General features: G+C 44.8%; 1 protein-coding gene across 3 annotated transcripts in view; it reads left to right on the forward strand.

Annotated features, from left to right (window-relative positions):
* CEP112 (centrosomal protein 112) overlaps positions 1–23,548 on the forward strand; it is a 408,508-nt gene that overhangs the window by 351,946 nt on the left and 33,014 nt on the right. For all 3 annotated transcript variants that reach the window (XM_042967095.1, XM_042967096.1, XM_015535456.2), the window contains one exon: positions 12,992–13,081. In XM_042967095.1, coding sequence (XP_042823029.1) covers positions 12,992–13,081 — 90 coding nt within the window. The remainder of the gene's footprint in view (positions 1–12,991; positions 13,082–23,548) is intronic.

Below are 23,548 nucleotides of genomic sequence, written 5' to 3' on the forward strand. Positions count from 1 at the left end.
CTTTCTTACTTTTTATTCCATGCTCTCGACTTCTTACAGAAACCAAGTCGGTTGTCCTGTAGAATGTCCCACATTCTGTATTTACCTACTTCCTTCTGTGTGGCGTCATTGAGCTTCTTCCCCTGTCCTCCCTCTTTCTTTTTGTTTTCTCAATTGGATGCTTAAGACACCGCTTGGGCTCCCCTGCTTTTTTGTCCATATCGCATACCTTCTGTGATAGTGTAGCCTTCTTAAAAGGTGAGACCACATCTCCCCCAACTTTCTGCTTTTTCCAAATGAGGTCTAATACATTGCGTATGCTTTGAAAACCTTCAGTGGAATTATTTAGAAAGAGCTTTGATTCCTCTTGTAAAAATGTGAACTGGAGGTATTCTCAATGGGAAGAAATTTATATTGGGATTACATTGCCAGAGAAATCTCAGTGACGTGGGTCACTATTCCCTAATTGGCATTGCAAAACTGGCCACCCAACGTCAAGTGCCATGTTCTTATATGTGAAGTTTCTTACAATTTGGACCATTATAAAACACTTACGTGAAATTTCCAAGTCCCCTCCATTGTCTCTGGGTCCACGTAGAAGTGATTTCAGAGATCACTTGTGTTGTGCATTCGGCATGAAAACCAGGTCACTCATCATTTTTCTGATCAGGAGAATTTAATTTTGCTTAGTAGTCCAGCGATCAAACTGAAAGGCCGACTATAAAAACACTATCACGTGCATCCTTTGTTGTTGATAACTAACTGCAATCCAAGCTTTAAGAACTGAGAGGGAGTAGAAGAAACTTCAAAAGGTCGCATGATAAATGTTTTTGACAATGTGTCAGCTGAACATTAAACAGGATCTTTGTAAATCCTCTCCCTCTAAGTGGTTTGAACGGAAAGTTTTAAACTTCTTCCTTCGTCAGTATTGGCGCCAGATATCACAGTATCTTAGGGTTAAGAAAGAAAGAAAGAAAGAAAGAGGAAGGTACTTTATCTGGCATATATATTTTCCGTCCCCTCCGTGAATGTGGGAGTGCTGGAAACAGGCTTACCTGAGGATCTCCGCCTCCACGTCTCGGGCATCCTCCTTTCATCGGCTTGGAACATGCCGCCGTTAAACTGGAGCGATCGATGACCTTTCGTCACCTGATATGACCGTGGACACACAATTATGGAAATGCAAACGAATAAGTGTAATAATAATGCTCTCCAGATGCCAGTTTTGGAGGAAATCTCCAATTTTCCAGACTGTCTCACAATGAGAACGCTGTGGGTCCTCGCATGGACAAAATGGGGTCTAGAACTAGGTAGTACGGAAGGAACGTGCCTGCGTGTGCTCGTGTGTGTGTGCTTGCACTATCGTGTTTCAGAGAGAAAACACACGTGTAAACCAAGGGCAGTTCCTTGGCACGTGTGTGAATTTCCTAGGCTGCCGCAGCAAAGTACCCAAGCTCAGTTGACTCAAAACAGCAGGAAGCGATTGTCTCACAGTTCAGAAGACTAAAGGTCTGAAATCAAAGAGCCAGCAAGGCTATGCTCCTTCCGAAGGCTCTCGGGAAGAATCCTCCCTTGCCTTCTTTTACCTTCTGGTGCTTCCCAGCAGGCTTTGGTGCCCTTGGCTTGTAGCTGCACCGCTCTCCAGCTCCGGAGTGTCGCATGGCCAACCTCTTCCCGTGTTTCTCTTCTTGTAAGAGCACCAGGCGTCCTGGATTAAGGGCCCACTCTAATCCAGCTTGACTTCTTTGCACCAAATTACATCTTCATGGCTCTCATTTCCAAATAAGGTCATGTTTTAAGGTTCTGAGGGTTAGGACTTCAGCATATCTTTTTGAGGGGATATAATTCAACCCAGAACACGGAGTTAACACCCTTCTCTTTTGACACCACAGAAATTTCTTTCTCCTCCTGCGTTTTAACTTAAAGACTAAATATCTTAACACCAGACCCAGATCATTTTGAGTCACTGGAGGCTATTGAAGGAAGGTGGCAGTTAGCATAGGCAATAGCAGGTATTCTAGATAAGATGAGGAAAGGAACAGGGGCGCCTGGGTGGCTCAGTCAGTTAAGCCTCTGACTCTTGATTTCGGCTCAGGTCATGATCTCGAGGTTTGTCAGTTTGAGTCCCAAGTTGGGCTTCATGGGACGTTGCAGAGCCTGCTTGGGATTCTCTCTCTCTCTCCCACTCTCTGTACCTCCCCCACTCTCTCTCTTTCTCTCAAAATAAATGAATAAACTAAAAAAAAAAAAAAGTTGAAGGAAGGAACAAAGGCCCATGGGGCAGTGCTGAGTGGGCCTCTTGGTAGCAGGAAGTGGAGGTCGAGAGGCAGAAGAGGCAGGTGCTCAGGCAGTGCAGTTTCCTCCTCCCGAGTCCAGCTGACGTGCAACTGTTTCCTATGACTTTCTAGCTGGAAAGCTTGGGCCACCTGTAGCAGTCTTAGCTGCCTCCCTCTAAAGTGAGGTTTCTCAGAGGGTTATTGTGAAAGGAATGGAGTATTTAGGACTCCTAGCACAGTGCCTGGTGTAGGAGCTAACGTGTTAGTTTGGAGTTCGGATGCTGAGCGCGATAAGCAAGATGATGGAGGGATGCGGAAGTAAGGTTAACATCGACAGGGTAGGAAATGGTCAGGCACTAATGTTTTGGAGATGGAGAGTGGCATAAAAAGATAGTCTTTGAGAAAATGTTGTCTCCTAGGGGCACGCAGGGGGTCACAGCCAGGAAAAACATGGAGTCGTCGTGTACAAAAATGGAGACCGAAGGCAGAGTCGCTTCTAAGAGAAATGGAAGGAACCTGGCAGCTAATGGGGAGGGAGAACTGAAAGAGGGGAGACCCACAGAGGGCTGACGCGTGGAAACCCTGGTGGCCACAAGAGTGCTGTGTCACTGATCAGCAGGACGGCGGGAGGGAAGCCGGTTGAGGAAGAACATCTTGAGTTTGGTCTTAGACTTGATGCGTCTGAGGTGACGGGGAGGCCACCGCGTACGCACATAAGAAACAGTAGGAGAGGTCAACCCGGGGGACGCGTGAGATGTGCGTGGGGGTGAGCTTCAGGACCACCAGCGGGGCAGCCCCTGCCGGGCCCCGGGACACCGCCCACGGGGCAGGGAACACCGGTGTCATGGTGTGCGCTCAAACTCTAACTCTGAACTCATCCTCTCACTGCCCCCAAACGCTTCCTTCACGATTTCTCTCCTGCACCGTGCTCTGATGGCTGTCGTTAGCCTTGGATTGCTGTTGAATCTATGTCGCACGGAAACTTCTTCTTTCCCTTCCTTTCCGTATATTGTAATTCTGTTCTCTTCCCCCTCACCTTAGTTAATGACAGCACCCAGCCACCCCTGCTGGGGGCCTCGCAGCCATTTCTTAAAGTGCCTTCTCTGTCACACCTGGCACACTTCTTCTGCTTTAATAGAGGAGAAATTCATGGTTCATTGCAAGCGAATTGGGACGAGTGGTACAGGCTCAAGGGATCACGCGTGTGAAGGATCAGCCGTTGTAGGAGAGTCAAAATTGAAATGAATGACTTATGGGTGCTCCCTCTTCCCTGGGCTTATGCCAAGGAGGGGTGGTCTGCGAGACTTTGACACTCCTCGCTCTGCCCCACTCCTCCCCAGGGTCCTGAGCATCCTAGCTGCGGTTCTTGAACCCGATCCTCGACTTCTACCACCTGCGATAGGAGCCTGCTCACGAGTTAGCCTGTCTGGAGTGGCAGAGGGGGCCGGATGTGCTGTGGATTTCCTGAGGACAAAAACGCGGGCTAGTTGAAGAGGAGATATGGGTCCGGTCAGGAGGGTGGCTAGGGAAAGGCTGACGAGGTCCACCAGGAGACACCAGCTCCTTCAGATCATCAAAGTCTCAGGATAACATGATTTCTGTTCCTGGAATCTGTGTTAAGGCCAGGAAACAACTTTTGTACAGTGTATTTTTAGGACTTTGAGAGGAAATTATGCGGGAATTTTAAAAGACTGAAGACGGGTGAAAGAGAGAGAAGAGAGAGCAGGTGACAACGTACTCTCTTATTCTTTGGTGAAAACGCTACTCTTGTTTTTGTAATATGGGCTGCCATCGTTTTGCCTTTCATGTTGAGTCAGTAGCCTCCTACGTACCACAGCCATGGCTCATGTCCAAGTGCAATTTCTCATACGTGTGGTTTGTGGCAACAAGGACTAGAAACTTTCCACCTGAAAGGAATTTTGCCTGATGTGCAGGGTAACGTGTGCATGGGGTTAACACCCCCCAAAGATCTCCTTTCCTTCGTACCAATATCACCAGAGGCTGAATTATGAGGGTTAAAAAAAGAAAAAAAAAAAGCGCTTGCTTGGAATGTGAAAAAAAAAATTAAAAACCTGAATGTAAGCCATAGAGAAAAAAGGTTCCGCTGTTGTGTTTTGAATACATTAGTGGCCTCTGCAGAGACTATGGTTCTGGGTTTCTTTAGGTCTATAATATGAACCCGTTCTCCATTACTGCAGAATCACTACTAAAAACTTTTTTATGGTTTGTTATTCATCCTGGTACATCTAGATGAAGAAATCACTTCGAGAGAAATCTTGACTGGCGTTCCAGTTGAAGACTTGTTACTTTTGTTAGTAGATTTCGCCTGTCAAAAAAATAAAATAAAATAAAATAAAATCAGACAGGAGCTATAGTGGCCTCTGTAAATAGCCAGTAAGAGCGCCCAGTAAAAATGTCACTCTGCCATTGCGTCACCCTCCTTCGCTCCAGATTCGTATCTCCTCCTCTGGGAGACACGGCTTCCTGCTGTATGGTCTTCCTGCTGTATGCCAGTGGTTTAAGATGTGCTTTAAAAAAAAAGTCTGTAAATCTGACCTTAAAATAGTGAGATCTTATTGCTTGCGTTTAATTTTCCCTTAGCTTTCACTGAGCAATAGTAGAAAGAAAATCATCTGCAGCTTCTGGGTCAGGTGACACGTCCAAGAAAACGTACTCACGCGCAATATTGTCGGCACCATTTGTAAACTGAGTTGAAGTAAATGCTACGCAAGCAAACGTGGGCATTATTAAAAAGGCAGTTAAGGTTTAAATGAGAGTCATCCCTGTTTCCCCTTCATAAGTAGTGTCCCCTCCCCGTAGTCACAGTTCAGGTGTCATTTCCGTTTGAGGGGTAAGCCAATCAGTGGATGATGGTTGATACCAAGATTTTATAATCCTAATAGATGTTTTATGGCACAAACTTTGAAAGCACCTGACATGTTTTAAATGGAAGAGAGACCATTTCCATTGAAAAATAAACCTGGAATTTTACTGTATGTAAATCATATCTTAATAAAAATACAAATAAGCCTGCCCTTTCCAGTTGTCTTCTCCTGAGGTCAGAATATGAACATCACTCCTTGCTTCCTTAACTTTCCGTTCAGAATACACATGGGGAAATCCTTCTATGTCTCTCCTGCCCACGGAATGCCGAATGAGCCACGTGTCTTCTCTGAAGTAAGAGAGTAAATTCAAGCCTCATGAAAGGAACGTTAGGGTGACTTCATGTTTTTTTAAGTAGGAAAAGCTTGAAATTTTTCTAACTTTTTGTTATGGAAACTTTCCAACATACACAAAAGTAGGGCGAATAGTATGCAGAACCCCCACCTACCCGTCACCCAGCTTCACCCGTTTTCAACGGGTTGACTTCTTTCGAGCAGCATCTTTAGCACAAATATTCTGCTTCTTTGTTCTTGTTGAAACTCCTCAGCGGGGCAGAGCTTGGGGCTAACAAGTTCCTTTCTGCATCTCACCCAGGAGAGGCTCATCCTCTTTCTCATTTCATGGCCACAGACTTAACCCAAAGTCCTCAAAAGCAACGACTTTGAGGATCCCAATTTTATATTCATACAGGGCAAACCTTAATCCGTGATTGTTTGGTTTACATATGCTTTAACCCAGTTTCTTTAAAGAAAAGAATGCTACTCAAGATTCCCACTTCCCAGAGGACATGTGGAACATGGTCTATGGGACAGAACCAGGGAAAGGGCCCATGTACCCTTTGCCCCTCACTGTATGGCAGGCTCAGAAAAATGTGCCCGTAGGCCTCGTGGTGATTTGTGAAAAGGCCAGACGTAAGCGTTTGGCCAAGACTTGGCAACACAGAATGAGGCAGAATATAAGCATAAAATGCATTAAATTTCAACTCTGCGAGGACTGGTTTGAAAACTCTTAAAAATCAGGAAGGCATAGTCCTGTAGCATGTGTAACAAAAAGGTAAGAGTCCACTCTGCTGACAGTGTTTTCGGAAGTGACTCAGGAGAAGGGCAGCTTTTTCCTGTTGATTCTGTTTTGAATGGAAAGTAGTTTTCCAAATTTCTCACAACGGAGGTTTGGGTAAAGATGGGGAAGTAGAGAGTTTGAGATTGTATTCTCGAGAGAGAGAGCACAAGTATTCTGAGTGATGAGCTGAGGACAAATTTGCTTGCCCGGATGGCCTACTGAAAAAGGATCATGAAGTCATAGCTCTCGTAGGTCAGAATGGACACCTACCACCGCCCCCACCTGTGGAGCTGGCTGAGAGGTGAGCCAAAGGCCAGGTCAGATATCTGGAAAGACTTCTGGTCATTCATAAGGCTCTGCCATATGCCTTGTATGCTGGGAACATTCTGATTATCTATCTATGTATCTGTCTATCTACCTATCTATCTATCTATCATCTATCTATCCAGTCTCTACACCAGTGTGGGCTCAAAGTCATGACCCCAAGATCAAGAGTCACATGCTCTACTGGCCGAGCCCACCAGGCGCCCCAATATCTTTTTATCACTATAGCGCAGTGTTTCTCCCTGCCAATGAATTTTTCCTTCATTAAATAACTTTTTAACCACTTTATAATTGAAATGAACCCTTTTGTTTCATCATTTCATGTTTGTTTAATTGCTTTAGAACTGCAAGAGAAACTGGTTTTTAATAAGACGACACATAATTCCTTAATGCATGGTTTTACAAGTTGAGTGGTTTGCTTTGAATCATGTTTATGATTTTTATGAAAATAGCATTGACTCTTTACTCTTTACTCTTTACTCTCCCCCCAAACCAACAGAAAAGCTCTAGGACTAACACAGGTGCCATTCAGCAGGCCCATTAGCTCCCAGCGCGTCTCCTCACCCTGCGAAGTCCACTGACGTGTGTAATCTTTCAGACTTTAATTTGCTCTAATTATTTTCATATTTTAAACAAACAACTCAGATTACTTTATAACACGCTCCCTTTTAAAGAGTGCGGTATACTCTCGTTGTTCTTGCAAAGCTTATTATGCCATTTACATTTTTCTTCTGCAAAGTGTCATTCTTTGTTCCCAGCGGCCACAAAGCACCCCGAAAGTCGGCAAGTGTAACTTCCTACGGCAAGCTGCCTTACGTGGCATTTCAAGGCAGGTTTAGTTGGGAGAAAAGAACTGCCTTTTCAGTAGTGATGTAAGTGAACACAGCAGAGCTGAGAGATGAGGAATAATTTTGCAGAATAAACTGTTGAACTGTTCGAGTTGGAGTTTTTTGTTTCAAATTTGTGACCCAATGTTGGACATTCTGTTCTTTCATTATCATGGGCTTTTTTTCAGAAATAAACCCCAAGTTGTGATTTTTGTGTGTGTGTATGTCAGATCTGAAGGCTTTTGAGTAAAGAAGCCACAACTTGCAAGACTGTTCTTGCTCGTTCTTAGTAATTGTGGCCACTCTTGCACAGTCCTGTGTCAGGTTCTGAGGTTGGAACTCTAATGGCCTAATAATTTTTTAGAATATGAGACCAGGAACGGCTGCCAATGTAAACGGCTGTTTTCCTTTCATCTAGTACATTTAACTTTTTTGGAAAGTGGTATATTATTCGGTTACTTTTCAATTTCTGAAACTGATTTTTTAGCAGATAATAAAAGTAATTTCTGGGCATAACTGCTTTCTCCGATTAACCTTAAAAAGATCACGTCTTACGTCTTTAAACTCTGAGCGCGTTTGAAAAGGGGTCCCGTTTTGACAAGCAAATGTAATTTCGCTTCTATTTTGATAACATGGATAAAATATGGCCGACTTGGACTTTCTGCCGCGTGAAGTGTGGAGAAAGCATCGGAGCTAATTCTGTTTTCTGTCCGGTTAGAAATGCTTTCAGCCACACACCTGGGAGACTGGCTTCTCAGCTGCCTCCCGAGCCCCGAGTTCTTACCGGCCCCCCTGCCCCCTCTCCCTCTGCCTGCTCTTACGTGTGGCTGGCACCCAGGAGTCAGGTTTGCAAAAGCTTCTTCGACTTTCTTCCCCAAGGAAGTGTGCCATCTGCACCTGGTCTGAGACCCCTCTCCCCTGCTCAGAACCCCCTCCCAGCGTGACCGGTCCCCTCAGAAGTCCCGCCAGCGCCTTAAACTCAACTTGCAGAAAACCATCCTGCCCCTACCGCCCCGCCTTGCTTCTTGTCCCGTCGGTAGCTCGTGGTGTCGTGTCCTGTGGCCGTTCAGTGTCAAAGCCTTGCGGTATCTCGGAGCCCCCCCCTTCCCCGGACGCCCCGTTTGTGACTCTACCACCCCACCCCCATCCCTGTGCCCGCTGCCCTCTTTCAAGCCCTCGCGTGCCTGGCCGGCGCTTTTGCAGCGGCCTCCTTTCCTGACCCCTGGCTTCACCCTGCAGAATGAGTTCCTCACAGTTCAAGGGCAAAGACACTGGGACACGAGCAGCACCAAACGTGGCCATGGAGCGAGGGAGAAAATTGGCTTCTGGCTTTGGCATCTGGGAGGGAACCAGGGGCTGTGACGGACACGGACGGAGGAGCATGGTGGGGGCAGCTGGCAGGTGTGATGCGGCATCGAGAGGGCGGAGAGGAGATTGGGGGGGGGGAGGGAGACACTGCACGTGGCCATGCCCGGGGTCCGCTGGTGGAGGAGGAGGGAGCCGACGCAGGAGGCGGGGAGCAATTTTTTGTGTAAGACAAGAGAGGTGTACATCTCCTTTATTTATTTATTTTTTTGTTCTGCGAAATAAAAAGAAAAACTAAAGAAAAAAATCAAGGGCGCGTTGTATTCTTGAATGTGGCAGACACCAGACAATGTATTATCACAAAGGATGGTAATATCATATATATGCATATATGACGCGTGTCTAGATATAGGTATTTGGAAGGTATAGTTGTATATCCTGTATTTCCAGAAACATAATAATCTTTAGTTTAATGTGCTGTATTAAGGACATTTGGAAGCCCTGATAATTGAAGTACATTTCCTCGGGGAGTGTAGTTCAAATATTTATTAGCTCCTTCCTCAAACATGAATCCGGCGTCAGGCGTGTGCCAGGCGTCGAGCTGGCTTGGCATTAGGCCTCCGGACCCGAAGAGGAGAGAGCCCTGAGCGTCCGTCGCTCTGTCTCGCACAGACCCAGACCCTGATTCCCTTAAACGCTGGATGGATAGAAGCCCAGAGGCCTCCGTACTTTGCTCTCAGGATGGATACCATCAAGCAGAGCCGGTGGGACAGCATCCAGGCAAAGGAAAAGGAAAGCAGGTACAGAGGGAGAAAGAGGCAGGGCCCGTAGCCAAATGTATAGGACTGGAAATGAGTCCGTGTTTTAACGTGCCAGTCCGGTTTCCTTCGTACTGGCCACAGAGACCCGAGCAGGCCGTTTAACCTCACGGAGCCTCCACTCCGAGTTCTCTGAGGAACGTGAAGGAACACCTGCTGTCCAGGATTGCAGTGAGGGCTAAAAATAAAACCCACGGAGTCAGTGATAGTCCCTGTTGTTATTGGCACTGAGGCGTCATGGGGCTCAGCCTGGCCAGAGCCAGAAGACCCAGATCCCCGAATGCCATGCTCAGGAGTGTGAGCTATTTCTCGGGGATGCTGGAGTATTGTGGAAGCATTTCAGTGGGGGGACTGACATAATTAGATTTCGGCTTAAGAAGATCACTCTGACAGCAGGGTGAGGGTGAAGGGGAGAGCAGGAGACACTGGGAACAGAAAAACGTGCCAGCATTCTTCCTAATACAGTAATCGTTACTCTCCCCAGTTATGCCAGAAGCGAAGCTGACGAGATCCTATTTATTGGTGGCTACCAAAGGAAAAAGAAATGCCACTTGATCAACCAACTTAGGAACAATTGTATTCACAGACCACAGTCACAGAATTATAAACAAGAATCGTTTCAAGCTCATTGGCAGACGTGGCTGAATTGTGAATTTAATAGTCAAGTGTAACATCAAAGAGCCCCCAAAGCTTTTCGCCTCACCCTCCAACCGTTTTACTTTTTAAGCTAGAGGTTCTTAGCCTGGGGTTCATCCGTGGATGGGCTTCAGGCAGTATGTGGACTTCCTGAAATCCGAGGCAAAATCATAAGTGTACTTTTTCCATGTTGCGGAGTGAGCACATAACATGCTTCAGATGCTGGTTGGCTGTGTCTAGAACCCCAGAAAAGGTGAAGAACCACTGCGTATATCGGTATATAGAAAAGACTGGCATTGCACTGAAGGAATTCCTTACTTTTATTTTTGTTAATGTTTATTTATTTTTGAGAGAGAGACAGAGCATGAGCAGGGGAGAGGCAGAAAGACACAGCGACACAGAATCTGAAGTAGGCTCCAGGCTCCGAGCTGTCGGTGCAGAGCCCGACGCGGGGCTCGAACTCACAGACCGCGAGATCATGACCTGAGCTGAAGTCTGACGCTTAACCGACTGAGCCAGCCAGGCACCCCGCGTTGGAAGAATTCTTAATGGACACTGACTTAGACATTCTCCCTGGACTTCAGACTCTAACATCAAGCTGCGACCCAGCGTCTTTGCTTGGATGTGTAGTGGGCGTTCCGGACTTAACGTACCCTAGGTTCCCCCATCCCTCCCTTAGCTTCCCCAGCTGCATTCGTCTACCTGCTCCACCCAGAATCCTGGGGGGCTTTTTATTTTCATGCTATGCATCCACCCCTTGGGGCCGTCACTCTGTCTTCAAATGTATCAGGGATCCGACGCGTCCCTCACCCCCAGCTGCTACCAGCCACCACCCTGGTCCAGTTCCGCATCATCCTTCCCCAGTATGTTTCAGTGGCCTCTCCCCGGCCTCCCTGCTCCTGCCCTCATCCTTCTTCCAGCTATTCTTCGCAGCAGCCAAACAGCACTTGCCCGCAGCCCTGCCGTAGCTTTCCCTCTACCTCTGAAGAAAATCTAGTTCTTCGCTGCCCCCTGAGGCTCTGTGTGACCTGATGCAACTGGGCACCTGTGACATCCCTGACGTTGTGGCTCCCCCCGTGCTCACTCTCCACACTGGCTCTTGGAGTTCCCTCAAACATGCCACACCAGGGCCTTTGCACATACAGTATCCCCGGCTTGGCAGTTTTTTCCTGCAGATAGTCATATGACTTGTTCTCCTCCTTCAGGTCTTTGCTCACGTTTTCTTGGGCCATCTGCAACATCTCCGGGGTCAGTCACCTTCTCAGTTAAGCATTCGACTCTTGATGTCGGCTCAGGTCATGATCTCGCGGTTGGTGGGATTGAGCCCCACGTTGGGCTGTGCGCTGATGGTGCGGAACCTGCTTGGGATTCTCTCTCTCCCTCCCTCTGACCCTCCCCTGCTCTCTCCCACTCGCTCTCTCTCAAAATAAATAAATATCTTTAAAAATCTCAACATCTTTCCCAGCCCCACTCCAGAATATCCTCCTACCCCTGCTTTATTTCTCTTCTGCACTTATCACTGATATATTATACGTATTGTATCCTTATTGTCTTACCCCCCAACATAATATAAGCTTCATGAGAGGGATTTTTTTTTTGGTCTGTTTTCTTTTACTGTTCTATTGAGAATACCTATCACAGTTCTTGACATATAACAGAAGGTCAGTTGTCTTCGCTGAATGAATTTTATTTTAAGACCTTTTTTGGCATCTTTGCAATTACTAGGCCATGTGTTTTGCTCACCGTAACTTTTATATATTATATCCATAATTATGGCGTATTGTTTGAATGTGTTCTGTTTCTTTTCTAATTCACCTCTTTACTTAAAATAGTCATTGATGCAATGACGATTATTCATCTTATGGTTTCTCAATTCCCCATGTTAACCTGAATTCTGTTTCCATCAGCCACTTGGCAACTGAAAGGGTTCCTCTCTGAACACTTCTGACAGGTTCCGCGAATTCCACACCATCCTTAATGACTTAAAAAAAGAAATTCCTTGGGGCACGTGGGTGGCTCCGTCGGCTAAGTGTCCGACTTTGGCTCGGGTCATGATCTCACAGTTCGTGAGTCCCAGCCCCACGTCGGGCTCTGTGCTGGCAGCCCAGAGCCTGGAGCCTGCTTTGGATTCTGTCTCCCTCTCTCTCTGCCCCTCTCCTATCACACTGTGTCTATCTCAAAAATAAGTAAAAAAATTAACTGTTAAAAAAAAAAAGAAATTCCTTTGAGGTTACTATTAGTATCATTTGGAAGACCATCATGTTGGTCCAACGTTACTGTTCCTAGCTGTCACCATACTTTTCAGAGCTCAGCGTTCCTTGAAGGTGTACCGATAGACCCGCTTTAATTAGCAATAGCTTTAAGCTTTATTGCATGCTTTGGTTCTATGCTGGGAACGTAAGAGCCATTTTTATTAAATGAATTGGCACCTGCTAATGTGTCTGTTTTGTTTTCTTTTTTCAATGTTTATTTATTTTTGACAGAGAGAAAGACAGAGCATGAGCGGGGGAGGGGCAGAGAGAGAGGGAGACACAGAATCCGAAACAGGCTCCAGGCTCCGAGCTGTCAGCACAGAGACTGACTCGGGGCTCGAACTCATAGACTGTGAGATCACGACCTGAGCCGAAGTCGGACGCTCAACCGGCTGAGCCACCCAGGCGTGCCTAATGTGTCTGTTTTATGTTTGGAGTTTGTTATACCAGTGATTCCTAAAGCAAAAACTGCCTGGACGTGACATTAAAAGTCTGGTTTTGTTTGCCCGAACTCTGTGGAACAACAGTAATGGACTAGAGCCGAGACCTTTTTGATGCCAATTCAGGTGGTAAAACTTCTTTTCAAGGATGCTCATTTTTAATGTTTATGTGTTCATGTTACGTTGTTTCAGGCTTTGCAAGACGAACTAGAAAACCGCTCTAACCAAGTGCGATGTGCAGAGAAAAAACTACAACACAAGGAACTGGAGTCACAGGAACAGGTACTCTCCTACTTCTGCTTGGCTGCTTGGCTTCCTAACTTTCTCCGGGTCTGGGAGCTCGTCTACTTCCTGTGTCTGCTGGGATGCTTTGGCTGCAGGTAACCGAGTACTCCACCCCTAGTTGGCATAAACAGCTTAGGGACTGTTTACCTCACAAGACCAGAAGTCTGCGGGTAGGGCCGGGCTCTGCTTCTCTGCCATTCTCATGGCTGTACCTCCTATGATGGCTTCATCCCCAAAGCGATCCAAGATGGCTACAACAGCTGCCGTCATCCCATGCAGACCTAGCGACGTCCAGAGGCAGAAAGGGACTGTCTGTTTCCAGGGAGGCCTTCTGAAGAGGAAGACGACCTTTCCCAGAAGCAGCCCCCGACACACATACCTCCCTTCACGTCTCATTGGCCAGAACCGGTCACGTGCTCGGTCTGGCATGTCCAATCCCTGGCAAGAGAACTAAGGGAACCCAAACTGGCCTAGACCCATCAGGATCCATCTGCTGGCCAGGGACTAGGAGAGGAAGGATAACCTGGAGCGGGAAGGGGGGAGTGTGCAGCTGACCGTGACTGCCATGTCATCATACTGATGTAAGTGGACATTATCGTACTCTCACAAACCAGGTTTTCTTTTGAACTTGACTTTTCTCCCTCTTTCCATTATGTTAATGAAATAAATCTAATATAACCACAATATTCTGGCTATGACAATAGCTAATGACCTATTCTATTTTCAAATGACAGGATTATTTTCATCCAATTCTTCTGGTTGTAGTGAATTTGTCTTTGTGGCAATTTTGACGGTTTAAACTAAAAAGTCAACAACATATCGCGGCGCCTGGGTGGCTCAGTCGGTTAAGCGTCCGACTCTTGATTTTGGCTCAGGTCATGATCTCACGGTTTGTGAGAAGGAGCCCCAGGTTGGGCTCTGTGCTGACAGTGCAGAGCCTGCTTGGGATTCTCTATCTCTGCCACTACCACCCCGCCCCCCCCCCCCCCCGCGCAAAAATAAATAAACACTTTTAAAAAGTCAATAATGGGGGCACCTGGGTGGCTCAGTCGGTTGGGCGGCCGACTTCGGCTCAGGTCACGATATCGCGGTTTGTGAGTTCGAGCCCCGCGTCGGGCTCTGTGCTGACAGCTCGGAGCCTGGAGCCTGTTTCGGATTCTGTGTCTCCCTCTCTCTGACCCTCCCCTGTTCGTGCTCTATCTCTCCCTGTCTCAAAAATAAATAAAATGTTTAAAAAAAAAAAAAGTCAATAATGTATCGATAGAGATCACAAGTCTTAATGAAACCTTTGATAAATGCGTTGTCCTCAGCCATCACGTATAGGATTGCTAACATTCTTCTAAGTGCCACCAGCCATTATGCACAGAAACTGCTGTAGGTATTGACAGATCTTGACACTTTGGTTGTCTCGTAGAAACATTAGGTTTAGAGAATTGAACTTTTTTCATCTTTGCAGATGTTTACAAACAGGATCGAAGATAGTGGTTTGCCCAAAATGGCAAATGTAAGCATCTAATAGATGCTGAATATTAATAACTTGGTGAACTGACTTGACCTCCTGTAACTCCTTCCTACTCTCTAGTATATGTCCTGTGTAACATACATACCGCATATATGTGCGTATATCACGTATTATACAATGTGCGTAAATATATATGGATACACGTGGATATATATGATTTGCAGAAAGTCTATTCTGTCAATAACAGGACTATAACCCAGGGCAATTCTAGGGTGAAAAATTTAATAGTAACTGCACGTTATCAGAGGCCTGTAAGATGACAGACACCGTCCCAGAAACATTACACATATTAGTTCATTTGGCATCATAGCCATATGAGACCAGTATTTTCATCCCCATTTCACAGACGGCACACTAAAACCCCGAGAGGGTGAGCAACTCGTCCAAGCTCATACAGCTAGTGAACAGTCGAGGTGGGTTCAAACCCAGATTTATCAGAACTCCGAACCTTGCTCCTTTTTAGTTAATAAAAAGGCTGCACAGCAGTCACATACGACCAGACACCTGGCACAGCAGCCAGTGCCCTTGACCCTCCGTGGGCAGAGAACAGACTTGGCGCAGACGAAAAGGCCTCCTCAGATGGTGCTTGTGCAGTGGAGTGTTCAGGGTGGGGCCGGTGTGGGTCTACTTGTCACTGAAGAGCAGCTGAGCTCACCCTCCGTCCAGGACACTCGTCACTAGAAGCCCGGCTGCTTAAAAGGCGGAAATGGTGCTCCCTCCTGGGCTTCTCCGACTTGCGATAAAATATGACTTAAGGTAAAACTTTGTTGACATCACTGTAACTCATGGCAAAACTTCACACGGAAAATTCCATAATATATCGAGAGTGGGGAAATTAAGAAATCCCCGATGAACAATAGGGAAGGAGTCAGCAACCATTTTCAGTCTTTTTTTTATTGACTCCTTTTTGATCATCAAAGTTGCTTTCATCTTTGCAGTGACAATAGCTTTTTAGACTATTTCTTGCACTAACTCCTGATATCTTCTGTGAGGGCTACAGTTTACCAAAGAAATGTCAGGAAATACCCATGGGGAAAACTGACTATTTCATAATCTCTGCCGCCATAAAAAAGTTGAGTTCTTTCCACAAGGTCCTAGGGTGTAGCTGGAATTAAATGCCAACTGTTTCAACGAAACCGGAGAGCAAATAATGACGAATTAAGTTCTGTTCATCTAGATTTCACTTAATGTAACTTTTGTTTTATCCAGATTTGACCTTTGTCCCCTTTCGGTCTGTAACACTAATGGGAGTTGTCGAAAATAATTAGAAGTATTGCCGTGGACGTCTCGTAGGGTTTGCTCCTGTATGAGCTGACTGAGGATATTTCGGATGTCGAAATTGTTGTGTATGATTTTCCTTTATGCATCTGTCAGAACAACTGTAGTAACAGTAGCCAGCCTGACATCAGCCTATCAAATAATCAAAACAGCTTCTTGGAACTTTTCTTCTCTTTCTTTTCAACCAAATATTATTATCCCGATACTAGTTGTTCAAAGAATCAAAATTGAAACTGGCAGAATTACAAAGGACAATTTCCCGGGCTTCCTTTTTTAACTTGCTTTGCTTAAAAAAAGTTTAAACTGTTTCTGCTTTTCATTTAAGAAAAATTCCTGTGTTTTGAGTCTAGAAAAACAAAAACTGAATGAGGCATTTTAAAAGTTATGTTTTTAATTAAAAACAAAAAGCTGCTTCGCATCAGGTCTTGCTGGGTGGTACGATTTTGCTGCCCCGCACTGCCCCCCTCCGCAACTTGCCTGGGTGCTGTCGCCTCTCTCCTCACCCTGGGCAGGTCAGTCGGCAGAGTGACCGAACGAGGCTTGCTCATCCGTAGTTCTGGGGGGTTAATTTGCTCCTGGTGCACATTCAATGTAACTCACATAAAATTAGAAAATAGTAATTTTCTAAGTCAGCCGTGTAGAAGCATTCTTCCTATAATCCATAAATAACAAGGCAATTTAAAAAGCATCATCATTTTTAGCCATGCCAGGAGTTAATAATTTCTCATTCTAGATTAGATCCGAGGAAGAATCCCATAATGGCAACAAGGAAGGAGGATCAGAGCTCTGAGCGAACTTCCTCATGGTTTGAGGAAACTGAGTCGTCAAAAAGAGTGACTTCCCTGACATGTTAGTGACGGCCCCAGGGTAGGACTGCTCCCACCTGTGTGTTAGAAGGGCTGCTCACTCCTGGGATATTATTATCCATTATATTGAGCACGATGTAAAATGAGTAAGTGCCACGTATCACTTAGGTTCAGGTATGTGTAAAACCAAATCTCGATTTTTGGAAGCAAATGATATTTCACTCTTTGCAGTGAGACTAATTTGCTAGCCTGAGCCAAGATTGTTCAGTCTGAGAAGTTACAGAAAAGAGAGGGAAGAAGAGAAATAGTCTAACATTTTACTTAGCATTTTTAACACCGTACAAAGTATACATTTATCACAAAGGCACTAAACAATGTCAGATAATAACATACATGGGACAAGACGCCTCCTTTGAACCTAGTAGCTGACGTTTTGAAAGTCTGAGTAGCTTAGATTACATTGGTCACTGAGTTTCTCAGAAGCTTATCTTAAATAAATTAGTGAGGGAAAAAACAATACCTTCGAGATCTAATAAATAAAATACGATGCTGTGCATGTCGCTTGCAGGGTCATACTTTTTTTTGGCGGGGAGGGGCACATTTCTTTCTTTTGACAGAATGTATTGTGCCGGATAGTGATAGGTACTAAGGAGAAACAAAGATGAGTACGTTATGGTTCTTGTCTTCAAGGAGTTTATAGTCGTGTAGAGCAGAGGACATATGTGGAAAATAGACTCCAGACACGGAATTTCAAGTTGGTTCTTTTTCTTCTAAATGGCACAGAGGCTCAGAATCACAAGATGTAGAAAGAACATCAGGCTCTGTGCTGACAGCTGAGAACCTGGAGCCTTTTTCAGATTCTGCGTCTCCCTCTCTTTCTGCCCCTCCGCCGCTCGCCCTCTGTGTCTCTCCGTCTCAACCTACTGAATGGGAGAAGATATGCAAATGGTCTATCCTCCAATGGCTAACATCCAAAGTATATAAAGAACTTACACAACTCAACACCAAAAACCCCCAAGCAATCTGATTTAAAAAATGGGCAGAGGACCTGAATAGACATTTGTCCAAAGAAGACACACAGATGGCCCTCAGACACACGAGAGGATGTTCAACATCACTCATCACCGAGGAAATGCAAATCAAAACCACAATGAGATATCACCTTATACCTCCAAGAATGGCTGAAATCAAAAAGACAAGAAATAACAAGTGTTGGCGAGGTTGTGGAAAAAAAGGAATTCTCATGCTGGTGGGAATCTAAGTTGGTACAACCACTGTGGAAAATAGTGTGGAGTTTCCTCAAAAAATGAAAAAATGAAACACCATATGATGCAATAATTCCCCTACTGGGTATTTACCCAAAGAAAACAAAAACACTGATTCAAAAAGATGTATGCTTCTGTTTTTATTGCAGTATTATTGACAATACCCAAGATATGGAAGCAACCTCAGTGTCCATCAGTGGAAGAATGGATAAGGAAAATGTGGCATACATATGTATGAGAGAGGGAGAGGAGAGAGAGAGTGAGGGTGTGCGTCAGGGAGAGGAAATAATAAATTCTCTCTCTATACATGTATACACATGGTGGAATATTACACAGCCCTAAAAAGGAGTGAGATCGTGCATTTGCAACAATATGGATGGACCTAGAAGTGCCAAGTGAGATGAGTCAGACTGAGAAAGTCAATTACCATATGATTTCACTCCTGTGGATTCTAAAACAAACAAACAAACTAACTAACTAAATGAATAAATGAACAAAAAGCAGGATCAGACCTATAAATACAGAGAACAAACCAATGTTTTGGCAGAAGGAAGGGGGGGATGGAGGGATGGGCAAAATGGGTAAAGGGGAGTGGGAGGTGCAGGCTTCCAGCTATGGAATGAATGTCATGTGAATAAAGGCACAGCATAAAGAATATAGTAAATGATACTATGATAAAGCTGTATGGTAACAGGTGGTACCTACACTTGTGAAGAACATAGCATATTGTATACGTTTGTCGAATCGCTATGTGGTACACCTGGAACTATTCCCTGACATTGTGTGTCAGCTATATGCAAATTGAAAAATGGAAAAATTATTTAAAAGTACAAAAACAAATGAAATAATCGAATATATTTATATTATACATATGAATTACATCATGTATAATATATACTGTATTGTATATAATCCATATTACTTATATAACCCGGTCACACTTAACATTTCAATCACAGCTTTGTAGCAGCCCACTTTAAGGTTGAGGCACATCAATTAATTTAAGAGAAAACCTAGACAAGACGGTCTTAGATAATCGTGTGTGTTTGGGGAGGGAGCAGAGGTTGTCCCAGAGATCTCTACCAAGACAGGGAGGGGGGAAAAGGAGAGGCTTCAAGGACAAGTACGATCCAGTGGAATCCTACTTGTGGATCCAGTGGATCAGAGCCAAGAACTCTACTGGTTCTTGTCACTCCTGGTCATGTGCTCTTGAGCCAATCACTTAAACTTTCTGGATATCAGCTTCTCAAAAGGTCAGTAATAATACCTTCCCACAGGGGTGACATGAACATCAACACAAGATAATGGGTGAGAAGTACTTCAAAACTCTAAAACATAATGCAGATGAAATGTGTGTCACTTTAGTTAGCCATAGAGTACAAGGGAACACATGAGCTTAAGGCATGAACAGGAAGGAAAGACTTTGGGAACAGAATGAGGGAAGACATGAGGCAAAAGAGGCTCAGAAGGTTCAGGAGAGAGCGAATAATATCTTGGTCAGAGGGTAGCATCAGTGAAGGGGAAAATAAGACCACAAAGTTAGCTTCGTTCATTTCATCCATTGGAAAAAAGAACAAACCTCTGTTATTATCTGTTCTTTACCAAGCACTATGCTATGTGTTAGGAACGTTGGTGGCCAATCTTGGATGCCGGGCTAAGGAGTTCAGTCGGTCAGAGAGCAGTTGTCAGCCATTGAGGATTTTTGTCTTTTCACTGGGTAGTCTTATATGATTGCATTGATACTTTAGAAAGATTAATCTGGCAGCAGCAGATGAGATGAACAAAAGATGAATTGAGAGGGTATCACACTAAAATTCGCATCACGAGACAAAAGAAATCAGGAGAGCTTGAACTGGATATTATCAAAGGGAGTAGAAAGAAAGAGTAGATGTGAAGACTTGCTTGAAATTCACAGAACGCAAAGACTGAGAGGGCAAAAGAAAGAATAGTACCAAGGTTTTTCATTGATAAGCTCATGTATTGTCTACTAGATGTTGAGTCTGAGAGGCTAGCTGTGGGATGTTCACTTGGGGACGTGTACTTGAAAATCTGAACTACAACACGAGAGAGAGCCCAGGTTGAAAATCTGCATCTAGAACTCGAGAAAGGAATGCCTACATGTCTGAATCCTCTCGGTGGGGGGGTGTAGCAAAGCCCACAGGATGCGGGTGATACTGAGAGGGAAGGGCAGAGAGAGGGATAGGACGCCCATGGACAGATGCATGGACAAGAACCAGTATGGAAGATACAAAGAGGATTTTGAAGGAATGAATGGTCAGGGAGATAAGAGCACAGGCGGAAGAATTTAGTGTCATGAAAACCAAAGAGAGTTTCCCGCTAGACTTTAGGCTCCTTGAGGGTAATGGCCCTATCTAACATCTCTGGACACCCACTAGTGCTTGTCCTTAAACTGAATTGTAAACCCTTTGGTGCCCCGAGTCTCATCCTCAAAACGCCTTTGCCCACATTCCATGTCCCTCTTTCTTCTGTGCTCTTTTGACACTTTCTGTGAAACTCTATTAAAGGTTTTCCCATCAAACCCCCTTAGTAGATGGTAGGCCCCCGAGCTGGGACTATATGTCACATTCACCCTTGTATGTCAGCATCCAGCCCAGTGCTGGGCCCACATAGTATTCGGTGGATTCATGGAAGGAAGACAGAAAAGAGGGAGACACGATTGGCAGCATCACCTGCCTCAGGGAGTCTCAGAATGAAGAGTTCCAAAAGCCACCGAACTTGGGTAGTGATTCCAAATCTTTTGCATTGCGCCCCCAAACATATGCTAAGTAGATGCTTTCTAAACATGTTCTTGTCTAGGCTTCTGTTTGAATAAATATTCTTTTATAATTGTCATCTGGGGTGAGTGGGATCATTGAGCGTTCTCCTGGCTTATCGGTGGCCCTCAGAAGGGGTCGTACGTTGGGGAAAACCAAGAGAAGGCAAAATGCCAGCACCCCACCCTTACAGCCCACCTTTCCTCTTTTTTTTTTTTCTCGGTAATTTTTTCCAGCCGTATTGACGTATAATTGACAAATGAGATTGTGTATATTTAAAATGCACAACATGACAGTTTGGTACACGTGGTGAAACGATTGCCACAAGTAAATCAATTAACACTTCCAGGACCTCGCACAGTTACCCGTCTGTGTGTGTGTGTGTGTGTGTGTGTGTGTGTGTGGTATGTGTGCCTAAGATCTACTCTCCTGGCAAATTTCATTATTCTTCTAATGAAAGCCTTTCATTTCTGTTTTCCATAATGGATTTTTTAAACTTGCCAGTCTTATTAACGGTAGTCACCCCGCTGTGCGGAAGGTTCCAGAACTATCTTATAACTGCAGGTCTCCACCCTTTACCCAGCTTCTCCACGTCTCCCCCACTCTCCAGCCCCTCGCAGCCCCCATCCCACTCTGTTTCCGTGAGTTCGCCTTTTTTCCATTCTTTGTTTTAAAGCCACAGAGGAGTGAGGCCGTCTGAGTTCTCTCAGCCTAATGCCCTCCGGGTTCATCCATGTTGTCACAGACACCTTGCAGCCCACCTTTCCGCTCTTCTCTGAACCAGGCTCGATTTTCCTTGCAAGACTCTCTCAAGACGCCCTCAGAAAGCCAAAGCACGAAGGATGCCAACAAAGTCCCTTATTTTCTCTACAGACAAACGTAGCACTCTGCAGGTTCACTCCAAGGTTCCTGGGTTTAAGAATAAAATCGGATCCCTTAGGATCAGTGGTTTTGGGGTGATGTGAGGCATCTCTGAAAGTGCCTAACCTCCTTCGGTAATGTTTCCACCATTACAACTATTACCATTTGCATTCCCAAAGAATCTATTGGCCTCCCACAAAGCCCAGTGATCTATCTGGGAGTAGCATGGATATTAGGAGAAGCAGCATCAATATATTTAAAGGCTTCATTGGGTAGCACTGCTTATCTTTAAACCACCTCAGTCATCATCAAGGGGAACTAACAGATCTATAGAGTAACAGGCAGCCTTACAGAAGAAGACGCTATGTAGACAGAAAATCAATTAAGCAATAATCATGACAATTGTTAAAAGGAAGAATTGGTCTTTTGCAGATTTCCAAGCCTTTCATTTCTGTTTTCCATAATGGATTTTTTAAACTTTCCAGTCTTAGCTGCTGTTGGCTAACTCATCTGCAGTGAAATCTATTTAAAAAGTACTAACAGCTCAAAACTATGTTTTATCCCAAAGCACATTATGAAAACAGGAATAATAATTGCAACAGAAATATAATTCAAAGACTTTTATTGACTTTTCATGTTTAATGGTTATTATTCTGGCTTGTTTCGAGTAATTTTAATAACCACAGTTTATTTACAAAATTCAGACTAATTCTTTTGTTCCCATGCCAACAAAATACATTTGTTCCCAGACAGCTGGTATGATGCATCCTTCTAAAATTTGTGTTGTTATGAGGGACAGAACCACATTTAATTTTGGCCGCATCTTGTTCTCAATGAGAGTTTATTTGAATACTTGCCTCTGTTTTCTGAAAAACACTTGAAGCACAGTGTCAAGGACATGAGTATTTTCATTAAAATAGACATCTCCTCAAAATATTCCTTATAAATCAGTTATCGTGGTAGGTTTTAGCGGCAAAGCAAGTCAACGCTTGTACCCAAAACCTCCGTGACAAACTATGCACCATGATCACAACACCGTTTTTTTAAAAAGCCACTTCTCTGGGATGACTGTGCTCCGTGTTTCCTCATTGCTTTCTTGAGATTCCCTTTGTTTTTAACTTCGCTGGGCTGGTTGTGCTGGGAGGGGGGGCATGCCAGGGGGAGGAGAATGGAGGCGTGTTTTTAATCCTGTGCTTTGCTGACGCATCTAATCCAAGTGTCAGCAAAGCACCCACCGCATCATTGCAGGTGTTTTTCCATAAAGCATCTTCTGCATTGTCAAAGTGGCTCTTTGTCCAGGCAGTGACCACCAGGGGGGAACGATGGGGACTGGGCTGAGGGCCACAAAGGGGCTGCAGGGGGGGCTCTGACCTGGGGCTGCTGGCTTCAAAGCCTGGCTGTGTCTGCCTGGGGCAGGGTCTCATCTTTCACTCCTGTAATGAAGGAATGTGATCATACATTCTCACTTCTTTTGGACTGATTTTTTTTTTTTTTTTAGGTAGTTTGGGCTTTAATTTTAGTGGGTTTTGTCAAATTATTTTTTTATTCCATAAATGATTTACTCCACGTCAATAAATGACGAGGCACTTTAAAAATCAAGAACCAAAGCTTAAAATCAAGTTTTCTTCTATGCCACCTTTTTATTTATTTTTGCTTTTTTAAAATGTTTATTTATTTTTAAGAGAGAGAGAGTCAGAGACAGAGCACAAGCGGGAAGGGCAAAGAGACAGGGTGACACAGAATCTGAAGCAGGCTCCAGGCTCTGAGCGATCCACATACATGGAGCCTGACGCGAGGCTCAAACTCATGAACCATGAGATCATAACCTGAGCCGAAGTCGGACACTTTACCCACTGAGCCACCCAGATGCCCCTATGCCACCTTTTTTAATGGGTGGACAAGAAGAATTATCACAGGCATTAACCCGGGTAATGGAATACAGTGTCCCAGGAAGAGAA

The sequence above is a fragment of the Panthera tigris genome, chromosome E1 (genome assembly GCF_018350195.1).
Source record: "Panthera tigris isolate Pti1 chromosome E1, P.tigris_Pti1_mat1.1, whole genome shotgun sequence".
NCBI lineage: Eukaryota > Metazoa > Chordata > Mammalia > Carnivora > Felidae > Panthera > Panthera tigris.